The 23,433-nt window shown below is 38.3% G+C and overlaps 1 protein-coding gene across 4 annotated transcripts in view; it reads right to left on the bottom strand.

Annotated features, from left to right (window-relative positions):
• The window catches only part of LOC120530997 (E3 ubiquitin-protein ligase HECW2-like), a 368,650-nt gene that overhangs the window by 168,718 nt on the left and 176,499 nt on the right, over positions 1-23,433 (bottom strand). For all 4 annotated transcript variants that reach the window (XM_039755889.1, XM_039755891.1, XM_039755890.1 and 1 more), the window contains one exon: positions 14,136-14,230. In XM_039755889.1, coding sequence (XP_039611823.1) covers positions 14,136-14,230 — 95 coding nt within the window. The remainder of the gene's footprint in view (positions 1-14,135; positions 14,231-23,433) is intronic.

Below are 23,433 nucleotides of genomic sequence, written 5' to 3'. Positions count from 1 at the left end.
TAACCAAAGGAGAAGTTGTCACCAGGACGAGGACACTTTGTTCGAGGTTTATATCTATAATATCTGACGTATATTAAGCAATGCACAGGGTTAAATGGCAGACCACCATAAGGTAGCATATAGTGCTTCCTGTGAAGCAGCTCCTAGCAAGAGTGCCACATATCCTAGACACTTAGTAACAAAATGCTTAAGCTACAAAAATATTTATATTTATTCCAAAGAAAATTATTAATACAAAATGCATACATAGAAACATTCCTTGGGGTTAGAACTCTAAAATGTTTATAACATTGGTGTGGAAAATAATGATTTGACACAAGAAAAATTCTAACAAGGTGTTCCAGTTTACCATCCAGGACACATTTCAGGTATAACAGATGTGCTGAGAAGGTTTTTCTCTGCATTTAAATATGTTTTGGTAGAGACTGGACATGGGGATTATCCTTTTCACTTTATTTTTTGTCTGGATAGATTTAAACCTCTGTTTGACTTCTTACACATTGACCAGAATTAATAAGGAAAGATCTTACATGTCAGGGCACTGGAAACTTGTTCACATGCTACACTCTTGAAGGTTTAATGTCCTTTAAGATTCCTGTGGAAAAGCCCTGCTTTGATCTGCAGATTTCTCTTTTCAAAGAGCTTAAAGAAAACAAGTTCTTGGCAACCGCTGCCTCCTGCAAAATCCCCAGTTGAACTCAAACTGTAATATTAACTAAATATAGAAAATAAAATAACCTGTCATCAGTGCATTTGTAATGTAATGCAGCATGCTTGCTCACCACCATAATAATGAATATAAATCTAGTTTTTTCTTGGTTTTATCAATCTTTGAAACCTTGGATTTAACAAAACACTGACAAACAAAAATGTATATTATGTTATGTAATAATAAATAATATATATAATATATACTGATCATCCACAACATTAAAATCACTGGCAGGTTAAGAGAATAACAGTAATGTGTTGGAAGCAGGAAAAATGGACATGTGTTAAGAATTTTAGGGTATACGTACAGTACAGGCCAAAAGTTTGGACCCACCTCCTCATTCAATGTGTTTTCTTTATTTCCATGACCATTTACATTGGTAGATTCTCACTGAAGGCATCAAAACTATGAATGAACACATGTGGAGTTATGTACTTAACCAAAAAAGTGAAATAACTGAAAACATGTTTTATATTCTAGTTTCTTCAAAATAGTGAAGGACAGCAGAGTGAAGGCAAAGGGGCCAACAAGTGCTAAACCCCTCTGGGAACTCCTTCAAGACTGTTGGAAAACCATTTCAGGTGACTACCTGTTGAAACTCATCGAGAGAATGCCAAGGGTGTGCAAAGCAGTAATCAGAGCAAAGGGTGGCTATTTTGAAGAAACTAGAATATAAAACATGTTTTCAGTTATTTCACCGTTTTTTGTTAAGTACATAACTCCACATGTGTTCATTCATAGTTTTGATGCCTTCAGTGAGAATCTACCAATGTAAATGGTCATGAAAATAAAGAAAACACATTGAATGAGGAGGTGTGTCCAAACTTTTGGCCTGTACTGTACACTGGCAATTTGTTCTGTGCCCAAGTACGTTTGTCTGCATGTAACCCCTTAAAGTCCAGTTTGTTTGACTAGCGTGATCACTCCATGCTGGGACAATCGTGCCATACCCTGGCATGCTTAGAAAAGGTGGGCCCGAGCACAGTTCATTAGCATTTGGGAAAAGTGTTATCGCTAAATGTGCCCAAGCACAGAAAACAGACATGATGTCAATGATGAGACAAGTCAGATAGTGACTTAAAAATACTCTTCCTGGAGAAGGGTACTGTTTGGAGGAGCACTTCTCATTTCATTCAATACCATTTCAGCTAAAAACAGTTATTTTATTCTCACCTTAGACATAAACGTGAATTGCAGTTGGCAAGACAAGCTGTAAATTCCTCCCCAAACATCATTTGTCACCAGAAAAATCTTCTTGTACATGCAGCATGATTAACAGCAAAACGCTGAGCTGCACACTCAATAAATCTCTACGAGGTTAGAGTGTTATCCCGCTCTACACGTCTCCAAAACAACCACAAAAAAAGTAAAATCATTTTGACATGCATGCTGTCACTCCATGTGCAGATCTTGTTATGGTTTTACACGAAATCGCATGGTCATGAGAAAAGCGTACCATGGCCTAGAACGTTAAGTACAGTGTGAGTGCAGGACAGCAAGGGAGTAGGGAGGGGGGACAATCATGCTTGGGTACAGCACAGAACAAACGTACCTAGTATGAGTACACCCTTAGTGACTTTGACAAGGGCCATATTGTGAGGGCTAGAAGACTGGGTCAAAGCATCTCCAGAATGGCAGGTCTTGTGGGTTTTCCAGATATGTAAGAGTTAATACCTACCAAAAAGTGGTCCAAGGAAGGACAACAGGATCATCGGCACCCAAGGTTCATTGATGTGCACTGGAAGCGAAGGCTAGATTATCAGCTCTGATCCTACAGAAAAGCCACTGTATCATAAATTGCCGAAAAACTTAATGCTGGCTACGAGATAAAGGTATCAGAATACACAGTGCATTGCAACCTGCCACCAAAAACATCTACAATGGGCCTGTGAGCATCACAACTAGAACATAGATCATTTCTTCTTTTAGATCATGTGGACAGCAGGGAAGAGATGACAGCAGAATGCACTTTGAGAAGAACACTGGCCAGCAGAAGCAGTGTGATGCTGGGAAACCTTTGGTTCTAGCATTCACGTGGATGTTACTTTGATAAGAACCACCTGCCTAAAGATTGTTGCTGACTATCCTGGAATATAAAATCTTTATATTTTAAAAATGCAGACTGCTTCTGTTCTAATTTTTTCTCAAATGAATCAGAATTAACTGAATTTACAGGACATTACCTACAGGGGCAGATAACACTGAAAGCATACTTTCTTATACATTTTTCAAATAATATACCAGTAATTTATAACTTTAATGCCTCTGTTTCTGTTACTTCATAATTTTATGGTAGAGGAAATGGAAAATAAGTACAGATGCCCAAGGATCAATTAATTTATAGCTTGGTAAAGAAAAGCAGTAAGGAGGTACATAAAAAGATATCTGAGTAGAGTCACTCATCCTAAGGACAGCCAGATAATCAAATATGTGCAATGTCACAGGTCCCAGAGCCCCCATGTGAAATTTCAACATAAATAATGGCCCATCTGAAGGACAGCAGAGACCAAGACACATAAAAAAGAGAAGAGATTATTTCATTCGGATGTCAGGGAATGCAAACCTATGAATCATGCCAATTGCTGAATTAAATAGCCACCCTGGACAACATTCACCCTTGACATTGTTGATTTTTGATTGCTATCTATTTTATTTTCTATTACATTTTCTTCTATTTGGTATTATTATACTTTAATAAAGACCACATTGTTTTTAAATTTGTATGCTTTGTCTTTTTATCTAAAGTGACTGTAGTTAATAAAGTATAAATTAGGGCACCTACTGCAAGGGCAGTTGCCATTTGCTCTTCTTTGCTGGGTTATCAAGTCTGAGAGGTAGAAGTAAGACCTTATTGGTTGGAAAGTGGCATATAAACAAAAGACTGATGAGCCTTCATGTGTCGCAAGTATGTCTGTTAGTGCTGGTGACAGTACTCTACAAAGTGGCCCACTAAGAGTGACAGGCATTTGGTATCACTCTTACACGTACTGTACTTATGTGAATTGGACCCTATGTGGAATATTACAGATAGTCTGGCAGTTAGGTATCATTCACATAATCGTGTGGCTTGGATCTCTTTGTGTGTATGTGTGTGTATCTGTGTGTGTGTTAATCTTAAGGTGCAGGAGTAGACAAACCTAGCTATGAACCTGATAAGTCTCACAAATTCCACAGTAATACATAGACCACAAATGCCACTTCATATCAACAGTATTCTCTGATGGCAAAGGCCTCTTTTAGCAAAATAATGAACCCTGACACACTGCAAAAATTGTTCAGGAATAGTTTGAGGAATATAGCAAAGCATTCTAGGTGTTGCGTTGGCCTCCAATTTCACTAGATATCAATCCGATCAAGCAACTTTAGGATGTGCTAGGAAACAAGTCCAAACCATGAAGGTTCCACCTTGCAACCTTTTTGTGCCAGATACCAAATGACACCTTAAAAGATCTTGTGGAATCCATGACTTGATGGGTCAGAGCTGTTTTGGCAACACATGGGCAACCTAAACAATATTAGGCAGGAGATTTTGATGTTGTGGCTGACAGGTGTATGTGTGTGTACATATTATTACCCCTGCACTCCCACAACAGTTTGTGTGCTCAAACTCTGCTAAAAGAGGCAGGGGTGGTTGACTGCTGCCGTTTCAACTGCAAGTTCGCAGGCAGGGAACATTTAAAACCACTGACCTGGTCTGGTTCTCCTTCTGTCTTCTCTCGTCCAGAATGAGCTATCCACAGCCACTGAACCTACCTGACGAGGAAGGCTATTCTTTTAATATGAAGAAGGGAGCTAATGTAGGACAACCGACAACTTCATTGCTTGCTTGCTGTGTTTTTGTGTGCGTGAGTGACATCTCTGTTTGTATAAATGTTGAGGCTGTTCCTGTCTTCACTACAATATATCTGTTTTCTCAGAAACCTACTGTATATGTAGCTACAAATTACTCATTCACAGGTAAGCCAAGTAATTCCAACTTAAGACACAAAGGGGCGCTGTCACAAATGATGCTGCTTGTTCCTTCCACAGCACAGAACTGTCACCAGGGGACAACACCTAGCCCCAAACCCAACTGGATATTGTAAGCGCTACCTTTTCTGGGCCCAGGCCGATTTAACCAGGAGGACGATAAGAGAATGGAGTCTTCTGATCTGGAACAGCGGCAGAGATAGAGCTCTCCAAAGCTTATAACTTCAAGAATGTGAGGCTCTTGAGAGTGCTTAATTCTTCTCTGTTGAAAGACTTCACATTTTGTCAAATCTTTCAGCTATCTGCATAATAATGATCACCTTCAAAATGTGACAGCTTTGTAGTCCTCCCCCAAGTATCTACAGTATGTGGATGTATCGTGTCCCTGATTTTGTACCATATCAGCTGTTATAAGGGCTAATGTGGTACTCACCACCAGTTTTTACCAACAGGCTCAAATGCTTGTTTTAAGAGAAAGGAACAGGGACATTCCCAAAACCGGCACTACTATGCATCACATTATATATAAATAACCATTTATTGGGTATAAATTGTGATCTGTACTACCCAATATCACAGGGTTTTTATTTACAGGATCCTCTATGACCACTGATTTGGTGTCTGAACAAAAGTATGGACATCTGATCTAGGGATTTGTTTTGCTATCATGAGTGGTTATACATATGCAAATTTAAATATTTCTCTCAAGGTAAATTTGGAAGACCAAATAATTGAGGTCACATAGAATGTTTCTCTGTTTTAAGATACTTTAGTTTTTGAGTTTTTATTTTTTGTACGACTCACTCTATTTGAGATTTCTCTAAAACATTTTAACTTTCCTGACAAAACTCCTTTAGAAATAGATGTACCAAATTTCCATTAAATAAGTCCACTGAGAGCTGTGTTGTGTCATACAAACTGGCAGAAGGACAGAGAGATAATCATGACATCTGGCAGATCAGCTCCTTCTGATGGTGGCCGATGTCGCTCCTTTCAATGAGTGTATTAAAGGACTGAGATTAAAGCACTCTCTGGGTGCCTTGTTTGTTGTGTCAGAGTATGCTCTGACTGCAATGAGTGATGTCTTGGTGAGGGAGACATTTTAATCGCAACTTCGCTCGGTGGTTAATAGGTGCCTGCAAGGTGACACTCCTCTGGTCATGGGTGACATCAATGCAACCACTGGCACTGACAGGGCTGGCTATGAGGATTGTGTTGGTCCCCGAAGTTATGGCAACTGGTAAAAATGGCTACATATTCCCTAACTTTGGAAAAGGACAGGGACTGGAAACTGCTGGACCCTGGTTTCAATGCCCTGAGCCGCATCACTGGGCTTGGTAGTCCAATACTGGTGGTGCATTGAAGGAGATCAATCACATCTTCGTGGGCCGACTCTGGAGGCTCCTACAGAACTGCAGGGTCTACAGAAGTGCCCAATTTGTGAATTCTGCCAAACTTGTTCTTGCTACTCTTCAGATCCAACTTTGGTCCAACAGTCTACCATCTACTAGGAGAATGAGGCTGGACCTGGCCAGACTCCAAGATCAGGTTTTATCTAATTGTTTGTGTGAGGAACTTGCAGACTTGGGTGTGACTGCCGATCCTAATGTGATGTGGGAGACTTTATGTGACAAGACCCTGAAGGTTGCATTGATGTTGCTGGTGTTCCCAGAAGGAGGTAATTCATCTCATTGGCATCCTGGATATCATCGAAAGAAGAAACAGCACATGGCTCAATGGCAACTCCGGTCTGTACTGGGAACTTGAAACGGACAGCTATGTGGGCTCTAAGGGCAGAAAAGGAGGCATTTGTTAGAAGAATCTGTGAGCAAGTGACACACCATTAATGGTCTAATGACCTATGCCCTGGTTGCAGAGGAACTAAATCATGACACATATCCAAATTTGTTCCTCAGAGTGTTGCAGTCAGGGTGGTAAATGGAATGGTCCTTATGGATGGCGCTGCAGTAATGAGCTGCTGGGCTGGCTGCTTTAAGCAGCTGTTTAAAGTTGATCCTCTGGCTAGGATGTTGTACATCTCTGGGTCCAGGGTTCTTGAGACTGATCCTCCAATTGGCTGTGAACCACCCTGTCTCACTGATACTGCACAGGTGATGAACCAGCTGCAGAGATCTGAGGTATCCAGGGTTCTCCATGCCGGTGGTAAGGCTGTCCCTTGAAATTGCAAGCAATCTTTGGTTCCATTTGGGAGATGGCCGTCATCCCAACTGACTGGAAAATGGGACTTGTCACCCCTATCTGAAAAGGCAAGGATGATCACCTGGATTGTGGCAACTACATGGGGATAACACTGCTCTCGGTGCCAGGTAAGGCCCTTGCTAGGGTCATCCTCAATAAGATCCGTGATCACTTGCTCACCTATCAGCGACTAAAGCAGTCTGGTTTTACGCCTAAAAAGTCTACCAGCCACCACATCCTGACATTGAGGGTTCTCATCAACAGCAAACAAGAATATCGGCCAGTTTCTTTGCAACATTTCTCGATTTTCATAAAGTGTTCGACTTAGTTGATCAAGCAGCCTTGTGGGACATCCAGAGAGTTTGTGGGATCCCCCATGAGTTGCTGGATATCATGGCCTGCCTGTACACTACTACTGTGAGTACTGTGCAGAGTGGAGGCAAAACTTCTGTACTTTTCCTAGTTGATCCTGGACTTCACCAGGGTGTGTTCTTGCTCTTACTCTGTTCAGTGCTTACATGGGCTGGGTGTTGGGTAGGGTCATGAGGTCCAGTGGCTGTTCACCAACAGATGTCCCATAGAGATTTACTGATCTTGACTTTGCTGACAATGCTGTAATCATCACGAAGTCAAGGGTGGTTCTGATTGGGGCTCTCAAGAGAATGAGCAAGGATTCCGAGTGTCTGGGCTTGCGAGTGCCCTGGATAAAAAACAAGATCCAAGCCTTTAATGACCTTTTGGGCACAGCTATCAGCAGTGTGTCTGTCTGTGGAGAAAATTTCAACCTCATTGATGTTTTTTTTTTTATATTTGAGAAAGGTTCATTATTCATTGTTAGGATCTCTGCAGTGACATTTCTGTGCTTTGATTAATATGAATACCGTTTGGGTTGTATTTGCTCTTTTTAACTTAAGTTTCTACACTGCTCTTCATCTTCCAGGACTAGGAATAGCTTACCCCATATTCTTGAGAATGATTTTTATACCACTGAGACAGATACATTCAGAACAGGGCTGTCTCTGCTTCATTCTTCTTCTTAAATTTTATTTTGGAGAACCTAGATGAAAGCTTGTTGGGCTGAATGGCCTGTTCTTGTCAAAATTGTTCTAATTTTCTTACATAAGATAAAAAATGAACAACTATATAAATATTAGACATGTCCAGCACTGTTTCATGAACCAATGTTTTTTTAATTTCTTTTGGAAGAAATGTTTTTCTTATTAACCTAAGACTTTCCAGCAAGGTTATGTCTCTTCAGAATCCTCTGAGTTTATTTAGATTCTTTAAAGCCTTTGGATCTTGCTTTTTTATTTTGTTGTTAAGGACTCGTCCCACCTGAGTTCACAACCTTCTACATCTTCAACTTGACACTATCAATAGCTTCTGGGTCCACAATTCAGTGTCCAACCTTGTTACGACTTTCTAAGGACTTTTCGCTGCGTTCCTTCATGTTTGATTTTGACCACAACTTTGTTTATGAATCATTCTTGCATGGTACTATTGTTTTTTCAGTTTCGACCTTCATATTCTCAGCCCTTCCTAACACCTGTCTCAGTGGTCTTATGACAAGTGAATGCACTGTTGTTAACATATGGTTTACCACTGGAATAAAGAAGTATGTTATGGAAATAAAATGGCAAATCCATTACAATAATAAAAATGGAAAACGCCTCTAAACATTACTAAGTTGCAGAACTGCATACTTAAGTGATATTTTCTTACTGTTTTCTGCCCCTAAGACTAAGTCTTTTTGATTAACCTTATAGCCTGTTCTCAAGACAACACTTTCATCTCCACCATTCATTATATGCTGATCAATAGTCTGCAATCTATTACATGCATTCCTCTCAGAATGCGCTTTCACCCTGTCCAAATATTCAATGTACAAAATAATATGAACACATGCACTACAAGTCTTTCACTTTCATAGATCAAAAATATTTTTGCTTTTACTAATTTGAACCATCAGAGCTGCAAATGGTAATGGTAAAATGACTGCTACCACTGAATCCAATTCCATTAAAAAAGAAAAACTTTATTATTAAGATCACTTATAAAATATACTAGTAAATGCTATATCTGGAAGGAGTTCCTTTTTCTACTACATTGCTTAGCTCTGTGAACATTGGTTGTAAATTTTAATGTACACTTGATTTAACGTACTAGTTACTGTATTCCTCACACTTCTTAGTTGTTGTAGTTAGAGTAGATCTATTGATTTGTGCCACATTACATAAAGCAGGTTTACAATATTTGACAATTAAATATAAAATGCATTCATGTTGTTGTCAAAATGTCTCACTATCAGTATTTAGCTGATGAGGCAGTGAAATACAATATTAAAACAAAAAAAAAGTCACATTATTTCAGATGCCAAGACCCAGAAGTGGGTAATTTATCTATTATACTGTACATTTAATTTTTAAATTAATTCATTAGTTAGTCATACAGTTCTTGGATCTTGTAGATATGAGGGTGAGTCAAATATTATCTGCACTCTGGCTGTAGAATTTATTTTAATCAACTTTCAGAAAAGACAAATACTGTACATCATTTTTTGATATGATCTCCCTGTTTTTCAATACACTTTGTCCACATGTCAACAAGCTTTTGTATTCCTTTTTTAAAAAATGTTTTAGGCTGAGCTATGAGCCACAAATGCACCACTGTCTTCACCAGACTTGAATTTTCATCCTCGTTGGGCTTCTTTTGAAACCCAAGTCTGTCGTTGATTATTGCATAAGCAGAGCCATGGCTGATTTGCAAATAATTTGCCACATCATCTACTGTCACTCGTCTATTTAACTGAATCATTTCACGTGCACGCTTAATGTTGTTATCAGTCGTGGATGTGGACGGGCATCCAACTCCTTCTTCATGGTTGACGCTTGTGCGACCTTCCTTGAACTTCTCTATCCATTCATATACACTTCTTCGCGACAGAACACTTTTTCCATACTGTGCACAAAATCTTCGATAAATATCGTCACCAGACACTCCTTCAGACCACAAAAAATTAATCACGCACGTTGTTTCTCGCACCGCAGTTATAAATGATCTGATGTAACACATTCAGACATGCACAGGAGTGGGACAGGGACCTCGTACGGAAAGTGCTGATAAGACAGTGCTGCCAACAGAAGTTTTAATATAACCAGAGTGCAGATAATTTGAATCCTCGTACTAACAGTATCATCTCCAGACAGAGGAGCAGCTTCAGGGACAGACTGCTGTCATTGCCCTGCTCCACTGACAGACTGAGGAGATCGGTCCTCCCCCACACTATGCAACTCTTCAGATCCACCCGGGGGGGTAAACGTTAACACTACACAAGACTATTGACTGTTATACCTGCCTCACACTCTCCACCTTGCATTTTTTAACTTGCACTGCGCTTTTATTGCTCTTTAATTGATAGTTTTTATCAGTATGCTGCTGCTGGAGTATGTGAATTTCCCCTTGGGGATTAATAAAGTATCTATCGATCTATCTATCTATCTAACATGAACTTGCAAAACTGAGATTTATTCTTCACTAGCAAAATTTCCGCGCTTCGCAGCGGAGAAGTAGTGTGTTAAAGAAGTTATGAAAAAGAAAAGGAAACATTTTAAAAATAACGTAACATGATTGTCAATGTAATTGTTTTGTGACCGTTATGAGTGTTGCTGTCATCAAGGATTTGATTATCATTATTTCTTTCAATCAGGTTCGTATTTGGAGGATGTGTTGTGTTCAAGTTATAGTTCGTGTTTTTCAACCGTCGTAAAGATAACAGGTTTCATTCATCGAAGTGTTCACTACCCAAATCGGTACTCGTGAATCTAAGATGTTTAACAGGCATTCCTGGTATTAAGTTGTGGATTTGCCTGCAAATATTTAGTGGCAGCATGTCTAAGAAGTTAATTTAAACTTAAACTTTACACCTTGCTTTCCTATTGTTATGTCTACAAAGGCTTGTTCAGATTCAGAGGGTTGTTCCTTTCTTACTGCATCAATAAACAGCTCGTCTTCCTCTTTATCTGAGACATCACACACTGCATGCACGGATTTACCTTTCCCTGTCCTGCAAACTTTAGCGAAGTGGTCCAATTTACCACATTTTTTACACTGTCTTCCTTTAGCTGGACATTGACTTTTTCCACCGTGTGCTTTGTTTCCGCAGTACCTGCACTTATGAATATCCTTGTATGCGTCACACGCTTCATATTCTTTTGCTGCCTTCTCAATTGTGTAATGCGTTTTTTGTTCAGAGCTCTTTGGAGGTCTTGCTTTTTGTGTGCGTACTGCGTTCACAGTCATTTCATGTGAGCCGCTCGGAGTACATGCATCGAAGGTTCTCAGCTGTGGTTGTGCTATCTTGTGCGATCTTGCGATGTCCACAGCTTTATTTAATGTTAGCTCAGACCCGGCACTTAAAAGTTTCTCTCGCACTTTCGCTGAGTTTGTGCTAAAACACTATTCTATCCCTGACCATCTCATCTTTGTTTGCATAAGCACAGTCCTTCACCAGTAATTTTAACTCTGTTGCAAAGTGACCAAAAGTCTCGTTTAGACCCTGCGTCTTCTCATAAAATTTGTATCTCGCGAATATCGTATTCGTCTTAGGCATGACAAATGCCAGCGGTAGCGTGTCTATGAACTTAATTTAAAGTTAAGCTTTACACCTTGTTTCCTATTCGTTTGCATAAGCACAGTCCTTCACCAGCAATTTTAACTCCGTTACAAAGTGATGAAAAGTCTCGTTTATACCTTGTGTCTTCTCATTAAACTTGTATCTCGCGAATATCATATTTGTCGTAGGCATGACAAATGCTAGCGGCAGCGTGTCTATGAACTTAATTTAATCTTAAGGTTTACACCGTGCTTTGTTTCCACAGTAGCTGCACTTATGAATATGCTTGTATGTGTCACTCGCTTCATATTCTTTTGCTGCCTTCTCAATTGTGTAATGCATTTTTTGTTCAGCGCTCTTTGTTTTGCTTGTTCTCTGCGTACTGCGTTCACAGTCAGTTCATGTGAGCCGCTTGGAGTACATGCATCGAAGGTTCTCAGCTGTGCTTGTGCTATCTCGTGTGATCTTGTGATGTCCACGGCTTTATTTAGTGTTAGCTAAGACCTGGCACTTAAAATTTTCTCCCGCACTTTCGCTGAGTTTGTGCCAAATACTAGTCTATCCCTGACCATCTCATCTTCGTTTGCATAAGCACAGTCATTCACCAGCGAATATTTAGCGGCAGCGTGTCTATTGGATTGCTGCTGACGGACGGCCTTATATGGGCAGGCACTCAATTACGTGGGAGGTGTGACGATGAGGGACACGACTCCGCCTCACACGGCGACACAGCTGCAGGCTATGGCTGGTATATATGTACATAAGCAGGTTCCAATTATGACTATTGCGCGTAGAATTTCGAAATAAAACCTGCCTAACTTTTGTAAGTAAGCTGTAAGTAGGCCAAATTTCAGCCTTCTACCTACACGGGAAGTTGAAGAATTAGTGATGAATCAGTGAGTCAGTGAGTCAGTCAGTCAGTAAGTAAGTGAGGGCTTTGCCTTTTATTAGTATAGATATAAATTTTATTTTGATGACTACCCATCCTTTCTGAATATTATATAAAGAAAATATAAATTAACATGATTTTTAAAATGTATTCATAATATTTGATCCATCAGTGGTATTCATTTTAGTAAAGAGGTTAGAAATGTTCCTTTCATGTATCTGTTGTGCTAATAATCTTATGTACATTTTCTTACTAATAATACAACAATCACCGCCAGTCTAACGTATGAGCCATTCCTTTTAAGGATCATAACTAATGGGCTACCGCTGATAAATATATCATTACAGTGTTACGAAATTTCTAAATTTGTTAATGTGCCTATATAGAACTTCTCCCTTGTGGCAATTTAAAATTAGAATGGAAGAAAGCATGGCAATATAAAATAAGAATGTCAAGTTTTCATTAAACATATTCATTGTGCTTAAAATGTTGATTTTTTTGCTGCATAGACAAAACTGTGTGAAACGCACCTTTTCACTTTTCATGTAATGATTATGCATTCATTGGAAGGAGCATAAAGTACAACATGACTGCTCTCACTGTCATTAACAAATGCACTCAGTTAGTTTGAAGTATATTTAATGTATGAATTAACACAATAATGCAAAAGCAAAGGGGCACATTTCAGGTGAAGAACGTGTTCATTTTAATATGCACATGGCAGCTCTAGCGAATATTTAAAACTTTCTGTAACACAAGGTTGTTGTAAAAAATTAGCAAAGTAGATTACATTTCTTAAAGACAAAGACTGATTGTAGCCATGATAGGCTAGGAGTATTAAAGGAATACTCCACCAAAAAATGATATTTTTCATATGTTACTTACCCCAAGCAGTTTGTAGTGATAATAGAAAAAATCATCTTATGTTTCATGAAGAATGGACAGAAAAAATGTAATTATTATAATATAACAAAACTCAATGGTGAACAATGTGAATGTATTTTCCTGTTTATGGTATTTGCTGATAATTTCAGAAGTATCTATTTAACCATGTTTTAGAAGAAATTGCATGAGTTTTGCACATTTTGAACAAACGACTGGTTAATGCAATGCAAGTAATGTGAGATTTTTTTACTTTCTTCATGGATGTTTTTCACATCATTTGTTGTTTTACAGCATTGGGTTCTATTAAGTTTTTTTCTCAAAAATCTGCATGAAACATGAGATTAAAAATTCTTCCAGGCCATGAATACAAACTACATTGTGTAAATAACATAACAAAATAAATATCATTTTTGGACGTTTCTTTTTTTTTTTAACAAAGGAATATTTTTAATCAGTAAAACAGTTAAAAAAAAAACAAAAAAAAAAAACGTGTTCTCACAATGGAGTTGACGTCATGAAATCAAGCAGATGGCACATAAGAGAAAGAGGAGAGTCAGTCTCACATATGGAAGACATTGGAATCATTTGAAAGAGCTTAAATTTAAAATACTTGAATCTTAATGCACAATAAACTATTTAAAAATTTGTCAAACATACATAAGCTGTGTAAGTAAGCTGTGGTAAATCATTTCAGCCAAGAGGAGGAATCAAAATAAGAATAAATTGTCTTGCTGTTCCAAAGCAAGCAATAATAAAACAGCATTTTTGAAAGCTTTCTAGAATTAAATCTGTTACTCATTTGGTGTAATTAAACCAAACTATAATATGAGAACCAGAAAACAAGTTCCATGACAATATATCTTACTCACCATCACTCCAGGATTCTTGACAGTGATGCAAGGTGTGACTGCACGCAGGGCTCCACTGACCCCATGATAATACTTGAAACATATCTTAGTTTCAGCTAAATAAAACAAAAGAAAGAAATAAAAGTCAGTGGACAATAATGTGTATAAACTGACACGCCCTCACTTCAGAAATAAATTCGCTTTAGGTAGTTAAGTGGATGAAAGGCAATGAAAAATAAAATGGAATAATGAAATGAAACCCAAAATAATGGGATTTAAGTCAACCCAATAAAGCTTATAAAATGTGTTTTCCTTTCTGCAACTTTTATTTGACTGCATTTCTTTGTATAACGGTGTTCCTGTGGGTTGACTCCTGTTAAAGTTATGGCTGATGTACTTTTTGTGTGAAAATTACACTTTCTTCCCACATTAATGTAGGTTTCCTCAGAACTCTTTTTCTGATTGACCTGGTAGGCAACTCAATATCAGCCTTGGATGAGAGAGTTTGGACCTCAGCATGATGGTCATTATGAGACTGATAGAAGAGGCTTCAACTTTCCATCTCAATGCATTTCTGTACTGGAGAAAATTGAGCTCAGAAACTGGGAGGATGGATAAAAGATGCTTTAAAAGAGTACTTTGATTATTTTCATTTTGAACCTTTTTAATTAGTGACCAGTTTGTGTTGCTAATTAACTCTTTTGCCTTTTATTTTAATTCAGTTGTGATTTAAGACCCATGCCCTAGACTGTTCATCACAGTGTACATTCACGTTCATCCACAGTCACACTTATGCTCAGCCATTTTGGAATTTCCAATTAACCAAACACAGATATCTTCAGAGATTTCATAGAAAAAACCCATGCAAACAGTGGGAATATGAAAAACACCATACAAACCAAGACCAAACAAGAGGTTTGAATATGAAACATTAGACCTGTCAAATAGCAGAGCAAACCACTGAGCTACAGTGCTATCCATTTTAAATAAATACAAAGAAAAAGTTACATGTGTAAAACCAAACACCATATATAAACCTAAACAATTTTATAAACTGTTTATTTATGGCTCCACCGCACAGTGCATGACTTTAGATTTACTGGCAGCTTTACACACCTTCCATGTGGAGGTTTCGTGAGCAGTTTCTGTCACAGTTCAAATGCCCTCTCAAGCCCCTTTTAAAGGTGGTGACCAGCTGAGTGAGTATGCAATCTTTAAAGGTGAGTTCAACACCAGTTTTTAGTAATCAAGCTGTTAAAGTTACCTATGGGTGGGAAATAAAAGGTCAGATGAAGAACAGAAAAGAGAAAGGCTGGCAAAAACCTAAATGGAGATAAAGGCCTCTGGACATCCTGGGAGTGAGCAACTTTAATCTTGCAGGAAATTTTTCACCTAAACTGATGAGCAGAATGACATGTTGTGTTAACGTTTTCTGACTGAAGCTGCCATTAGGGCACTTTCGACATTAGTCATCTATTCAAGCTGAGCTTATTCAGGTAGTAGTTAATCTTGGGCAGCACTGAGGTCTTTCACAGGACATTTTAGAAAAGCCAATTCTGTCTGACAGGGAAGAAACTTGAGTATCCATTTACCAATCCCAATCAGACAAAAAAGATTTATGCAGATACTTAGACCCAAAGTCACAAAGACCAAGACCACCATGTAATACATTGCCCAATATATAGTCTCTTGTGTTTTGGAGCTACCTGGTCAAGAAAGAATGAAAACACATTGTAAGAACCAATCTTAGAAAGTTAATGCTTTAAGTTAAACTTATAGTAGTACATGCTAAATTTGAATACAATATGATTTTCTTTCTTAGCCATAGACAATGGTAATCTTTTACCCCCTGCAAGTTGATATGAGATAGAACTTTCAATTAACACACTGTATCTCAGTTGTTGTTTAGAATAGGTCTCAGTGCTAGCGGGGACCAAAAGACCCATTTACAGTATGAAAATGGGTTACACATACAGTTTTCTGACCATTTAGAAATGGTTCATCTGTATGATAGAACATAATGAAACAAACAAGATATAAGCCTTACACAGAACTTTTCTTATAATACCAATTTTTTCTCTATTTCTGTGTGAACTGTTTTACTCTGAATTTTTTAAATGAGGATATTTTGTCTGTGGAATCATTTCAACACATCAAGCTTTTTGCCAGAATCCTATGAAACATACTGAAGCTGCAGAACTTTGGTAATTCTGGGTAAACGCAGCTACATACATTATTATAAAAGCTTGTATTAACTATACCATTTCATCAATGACTATATAACTTTGCATTTTAGAAATCTAAAACATTCACCCTGATTATGTCTTAATTTTAGATTTTGTATTTTGACAAGGGCTTAATGAAAAAAAATGATTTAACTTTTAACAAAAGCTTCTAAGCATTTGCCAGTATATAACATTTTGCATATTTTTTAAATAAGTTGTTAAAAATGTAAACGGACATTGTTTCATATCATTTACAGACAAAAGATATTCCTTATAATTCATACAATATTAAAGTTTTAAAATGAAAGGAAAACAATGCAGGTCAAGTGTGAATAGAAAGGAAAACCACATCCTTAGAGGAGATGGGACTTAAACACAATGATATCATCACAGGATGTTTTGTCTTAAAAAAAATATCAAGAATCCATGTCTTTGCTTGGCAAAAGGCATTTTAAAATGGCAAAAGTGTGGGAAATTAGGGTTTCAGGCCACGTTCAAAATTTCATTAAGACTGTTAGGTGGAAGTTGGATGCAGATCTCTTTTTGGATTGTTTATGAAATACATCCTGCACACATTTCTTTAACTGAGATGTTTTCTGCTATAATGCCCCAAAAACAAAATAAATAAATGACAGTTAAAGCTGACAGTAGACTTCATGCTGTTCTGAGGTTTTTAGTATTTTGACTACACTTTCAGGAATTTAATAATTTGCCCATGTCTTATATTATTGTGATATGAATACCACTGTGAACAGTCCTGTCTGAAAATACTAAGACTCACGAGTCCAAAATATTTTAAAAAGAAATGTCTCTTTGAGTTAATGCAATCAAAGGTGAAATGATCAAAGGAAGAGCAAACAGTAACAAACAATCGAGAAAACAAAGTCAAGCTGCCTCTCGGGACCTACCTATACAAGGTTTCTGTCTCTAGAATCAAGTAATAGGCCTTTTTTTCCCTTTCACAAGATTTCTGGATGCACTAAATCCCTGCCAGTGGAGCTCTTACCCCAGCTCACCTCCCGACTCTAAGCTCAATACGCCATTCCCAGGAGTTACGTCCTGAAAATCCTCAGAATCACATCTACAGATGAACAGTAACTCTTTAAGTCACTAGCGTCAGTTTCATTTTTCAACTACTAAGCCTGTGGTATGTCAGTCATATGCCTTCACCGAATAGCCAAACTGCTATTATATACAGAAGCAGTAAAATCTGTGAAGTCCTCCACTTGATTAACTAAATTAACATACTAGCATTTTGTGAGGTACTGTATTACATAACAATATTGTCACAAACGCTCACCCGTCTGTGACTTTCTTTCAGTTCCCTTTTCATTTTAATGTCTGTGTCTCTGGTTTCTTGACAAAAACAACAGCTGTGTTTGCATCTGTACGAGGCACCCTCTGATTATGGCTGAGTATTTCACCAAGGACTAGTTTCTTTCTAGTTTTTTTCTCCACTTTTGAATTTTTATGCACCCAGCTTCTTTGATGTTTCAGTAGCATCTTTAATTTTATGTAGCCCAGCAGATCTTATTTTTGGGTCATACAATACACTGATGCAACTTCAACATGACGTTGCCTGCATCTTTTAGTGAACTGCCTACCAACCATCCACCAGTTCTCAGCAGTATAAGCCAGATATGTTTAGTAGATCTTTAGATCCTCAATCATAATTAAGCAATACAATTTCACCTTTATGTGCATTTCTTATTTTACTTAAATATAAGCTTATAACACATGCACAGTACAATTACATACCTGGACATAATGAGTTTTGCTTCTCATTTATTAACTTTAAACATATTCCAAGGTCCTATACTATATCCATCATCAACTCAAATTAGTGTTAAAAAAAAGGTTGATAATGTAATCCATCAGCAATTGGCTGGACACATCATCAACGTAAATTAAAATAGTTGATTGACTCCAGACATTTGCAGAAATTTCTTCAAAGAGCCAAACTGCAGCCATCATATTTTTTTTTATCTCATGCACCTGCACTGTTGCAACATTCAAAGACTCCGAGTGCCTGCGGTTTCTCGCTCATTACATCACTATTTTAGGTAGCTCACTGCATAAGTTGGAATTCTTTTGTGACTTTGCCAAGTGTGCTCCTTTGAAAGGACCTACTGAAGCTGTGCAATTTGTGTGATGGAATGTCAGCTCATATTGTGGGTGATTGATCTCCAGGCTAATGCAATTTGTCAACGTTACAATATTTTTCATTCACCATCCATTTTCCTCACCCACTCACCCTGGGTGCGGTCATGGAGCAGCTGGAACCTATCCTTGTGGTGTTATATTTTACATAGCCTAAGTATTGAGATTTGGGCATGGGACAAGGGAAGTGGCGTTGTGGTGGTGCTTATTTGGTCTTGTGGATATTGCATGAGAGGAACTCCCAACCTTCATTCAAATGTTAGTGTATCGTGGTGCTCACAGATTCAAGATAAAATACTACTAAATACTATAATATACTAATATACACATGGTCCAACCTCTAAGGGTGAGCCGTGCCCCACCCTCACCAGTTTGTGTAAAAGTAATAATGAATTTGGAGCAGGAACAAGATATTGACTAAACAGAGTCCTGCCATTAATTTGGTTCCGCTTCAAGCACTACTCGCGGGCACATAAGAATGTAATTATACTGTGAATACAGGGTAATAAATCTGAAATAAACTAATTATACCAGTGTTTTCCAACCTTTGGAGTGTCAAAACCCAGTTTTTCACAAGCCGGTGTGTTCACAAACCACCTGTCCCCCTCCATGAATCTACTGTGATTGTTTGAGCAAGGAAATGGGGTGGGCCCAATCGATGAATCAATTATGATAGTCAGTGCTTTTCGCCCTTGGTGAATCGAGAACAATCGTAAGAGTGAGAGTTAAGGAGGTCATCTGTGAATCAAACAAAATGCTGAAGTGATGAGAGGGGACTGGGGTTTCGTCCGGGGTAGGCCACAGCCCACTTGCAATGTTGCCATGATCCACAGTTTGGGAAACAATGGATTACACTATATATCAAAGCAGTGCCTTACATTTTTTTAAATGGCCAGTGCCATTGCTGTCTTGCATGCACATCGTACATTGGCATGCTGTTTGCACATAAGATAAGGAATGGCAAAAAATATGCAATGAAGATGGTAAAAACAGTAACTTCTAGTTTTCTGTTGGTAGACATTTATTCAAATCAATTTTACGATGTGGCAGATATAATTTTAGGATTTTGTACCAATACAGCATCTTGAATTAAACCATTTTTAGTTGAACTTGGAATTAATCATCTTTGAATCATTCTAAAAACATTATCGAATACCACTGCATGTGCTGAATTGCTGCAATCGGTGAGACAACAAAACTAAAACTGTGCACCATTTTCCCTCCAATGCCTAGGGTTGACGATTTCCGCAGCATATGGGCACAGCAACTAATTATTCATATTAGTATTCAATATCTCTTCACTCATATAACATCGCACAGCCCTGACTCAACCTAAACCAAAAATGGGCTGCGTGAGTTTTAGAAATGTGCTAAGGATACTAGAGTTTTAATTGATTAACGAGAAAAACAGTGCTAGATCTTAAAATAAGTCAAGTACATCTGCAGATGATTCACATAAATTCTAACTCAGGAGTATTCAGCCAAAACAGCAAGAGACCCAGTAAGTCAACCCTCCTCTCCTGCTGAGGTCCGAACAATTAGATATCTACAAATATAGTTCATCCTTTTTTCCAGGCTAAATACATCAGTTGTAACAAAGGCGCTATATTGGCACCTGACCCGACATAGACTCACACCAGAGGCACGTATAAAACCAAAGAAACTTTTATTTTTCTTCACTTGTGGGGCACGTCTTCCCCGTGTCCCACAGGCACAACACAGTCCCAAAACAGACCACCACAACACAAACACTCTTCCTCTTTGCTCTACCACTCCTCCCAGCAAGTGTGGTCCTCCTCCTCCCAACTCAGGCTCCTGGAGTGGTGGCTGCTGGCCCCTTTTATGGTCCACCCGGAAGTGCTCCAGGTGCTTGATTGCCAAATTCCGGCTGCACTTCCAGGTGTGGCGAAAACACTGCCCATAAGAGCTCAGAAGTCCCAGTTGTAGCACCCCCTGGCGGCGTCTACTGGACCCAACAGGGCTGCACCAAACTCCAGTTCCCATGGAGCCCTGCGGGAAACCGACGCACTGCTCCAACCCAGGGAGGTTGCCGTCTGGCGTCAAGGGGGAAGGAATTGCAAAGTCCATGTCTGCTCCCCCTGAACATATACTGAAGTGGCATCACTGCCGGTCTGCCACACAGTTTAGTTAACATTTTTATTGAACAAAGCATAAAATGTTATCAGTCTTGCAGTAACATGTTTTGCATGACACTACTAATCCTTAACAAAAACTATTTTGAACAATATCCTCTTCTACCCACCATGTTGCTTTAGTACCATACAAAATCATTCATAAACTCAGACAGGCAAAAATACAGTACCAATGTTAGACAAACATGTGATTAATGAAAAAACAAAGTGCAATAAACCCTTTATCTCTTACATTTGCATTGTAAATACACTAATGTCAGTTCATAACCATAAAACATATTAAAAAAATGAAATAAAGTGTTCTTTTAGGCAAAGCTGATCTTAACAATGACTTAAGCACAAATTTCTTAGCTTAAAAAAGAAACCACAAATCACATTCACATGCATTGTCTACACTTTCCTAATTCAATGGGAGAAATTGGCTTTTGCCTTTCCTGCTAGCATTTTGAACCATGGGATGAATGGGGTCAGTGCCATTCTCAAACAGGCACATAAATGTTCATTGCTCATTTGTGAGTGGTATTTAGTTTTAATAATGTTAACTGTTAAAAATGCTGATTCATAGCTGTATGTGGAGCCAAACATGGTCAAGGTGTATACTGCTACTTTGGTAAGTTCAGGGAAAACAGTCTCAGGTACAGACTGTATAGCCAGAAAGTGGCAGGGTCACAAACTTCACACTGCTCTCTCAACATCACATTTATTTGCAGATCTGTAAGTTCCATCAACAGAGATCAACCCACTTGTAAATTTGTATAGCCTCATGTGAAAAAGTGATAACATTTTTGACCAAAAAGGGATTCTAAATGAAAAGGAGGTGCTGCTCTCCAAGGCTGAAGTTATCAAAACAATCATTGAAGTTTCCAATCAGTTTTTGTATGAACTCAGCACAAGAGGAAACATCTCTCCTACCCTGAATTTGTTTCATGGCTGAAAAATGTGTACAGTCCTCTTGGAAATCCACTTTGAAAATGTCCAATTTCCTCTGAAAAGGCTGAAGAGCTGCTACCAGATCACAAACAGAGTTGTTCTTGCCCTGTAATTTTAAGTTGAGGTCATTTAAGTATGATGTCATGTCAACCAAGAAAGAAATATCATCTATTTTTTCCATCTTCCAAAAAACTAAGCAAACTGTCTGGCCTTATGATTGTTCTGTTGTGCCAAGAACATTTTAATTTAATTTCTAACTGCCCAAACGTGTGCTAGAACCCTGCCTTTGCTCAGCGATCTAACACTGCAGTGCAGCAGTAGGTCATTTGAATTTGCATCAACTTCTGCAAGGAATTCTCAAAGCAGGCGATGATGATGGAATGAGGATGTCCGGTGAAAATTGTTAAGTTTAATCACTGTATTCATAACCTCTGCATACCCCACTGAAAGAGTGGAGCACAGAACAGACTGATGGTTAATAAAGTGATATGAGGAGATGTCTGAGTTGTCCTCTCTCAATTCTATTCAATGCTCTTTCTTCTTTTCATGGAAGGAGCCCCGTCAGTGGTGATGAATACAATGGCTTTCATACTGATCCCTCTCTTTTGTAACATTTCTTTTATGGCCAGGTAAATGTCTTCCCCTCTGGTGTGTGTTGCTTGCAAGTGATGTGACACCTAAAAGGTCCTCAATAAAATCTTTCCTCTATGCTGGGTAAAATCTGACGTATACCAACAACTGGGCATTGTCATTAATATTAGTTGATTCATCAATTGCTAAAGCTATGTAAGATGCACCCTGAACAGCATCATTAAACTGTAACTGTACATCTTGTGCAAATGTTTTATATTCCTCTGTTGGTTGTGGCTGAAAGGGGGATTTATTTAATTATTCTCTTAGTTCATGTCTTTCTTTTCAATCTAGAAGTGTTTCAGACACAAGATCAATCCACTCCTTTACTATTTCCCCATATGTAAATGGCTATTTGTGTTTTCCTAAAACTCATTGTATTCTCAGTGAAGACTCATATATTCGATGCTGTGCTGTGAGGGAATAAGAAAGGACCCGTGTAGATCACTCATAATGGGCTTTGAAATCATTTACTTTCCGCATCCTTACCTCCGACTGTGTCGGTTAAGTTTTGTGCAAGTGTCTGTGTTTAGTTTTGTAATGGTGTTTAATATTTCCACTTTTGACAACTGCAACAGACTCATAGCAAATGAGACACACCAGTAATAAAATATGGAAAAAGTTTGTCTTTTAGGTATATGTTTCTTGCAACATTTCCTGTCATCCTACATTTAAATAGATCTTTGTAGACACAGAACACATGTGAAATGCATGTGTTCCAAATAACAATATATTTTTTTAGCCTATACAGCTCTAGGTACTACTTCACCCCCTGATAAACCAGACTTGAGCTGGGAGAGGTTTTTGCACTTTCTGCGGCGGTGGGAGGAGGGGATAGTAGGCTGCTTGCTGCTTGGGCTTATCGACACATTTACAAGACAAAAGATGCTGATGGAGAGGTGCGAGCGGATTTAAGGTGGGCTAGATTTACAAGTTTTTTCGTTAAGCTTTGGTAATTCTAGTGTTAAGAAGATTTCCACACACCAGGTTAAGAAGTTTAAAATCTCACATAGGAATATTAATTATTTCAGTATTTGATCCTGGAGTCACCATAAATTTTAAAGTGAACTACAAAGTTTCCCCACAAACAAACATCATACAGGATGATTCAAAAAGTAATATTAATATTTTAGAACCTGTGTCCCATAATAACATATAATCCCATACCCTGCCTCAGGCCCCCAATTCTGGTTTACTATATATTTTAAATTTTACATTTCT

This window comes from Polypterus senegalus, chromosome 6, assembly GCF_016835505.1.
Source record: "Polypterus senegalus isolate Bchr_013 chromosome 6, ASM1683550v1, whole genome shotgun sequence".
Classification (NCBI taxonomy): domain Eukaryota; kingdom Metazoa; phylum Chordata; class Cladistia; order Polypteriformes; family Polypteridae; genus Polypterus; species Polypterus senegalus.
Note: the sequence above shows the minus strand (reverse complement) of the source record. Positions and strands in the feature narration are given on the sequence as shown.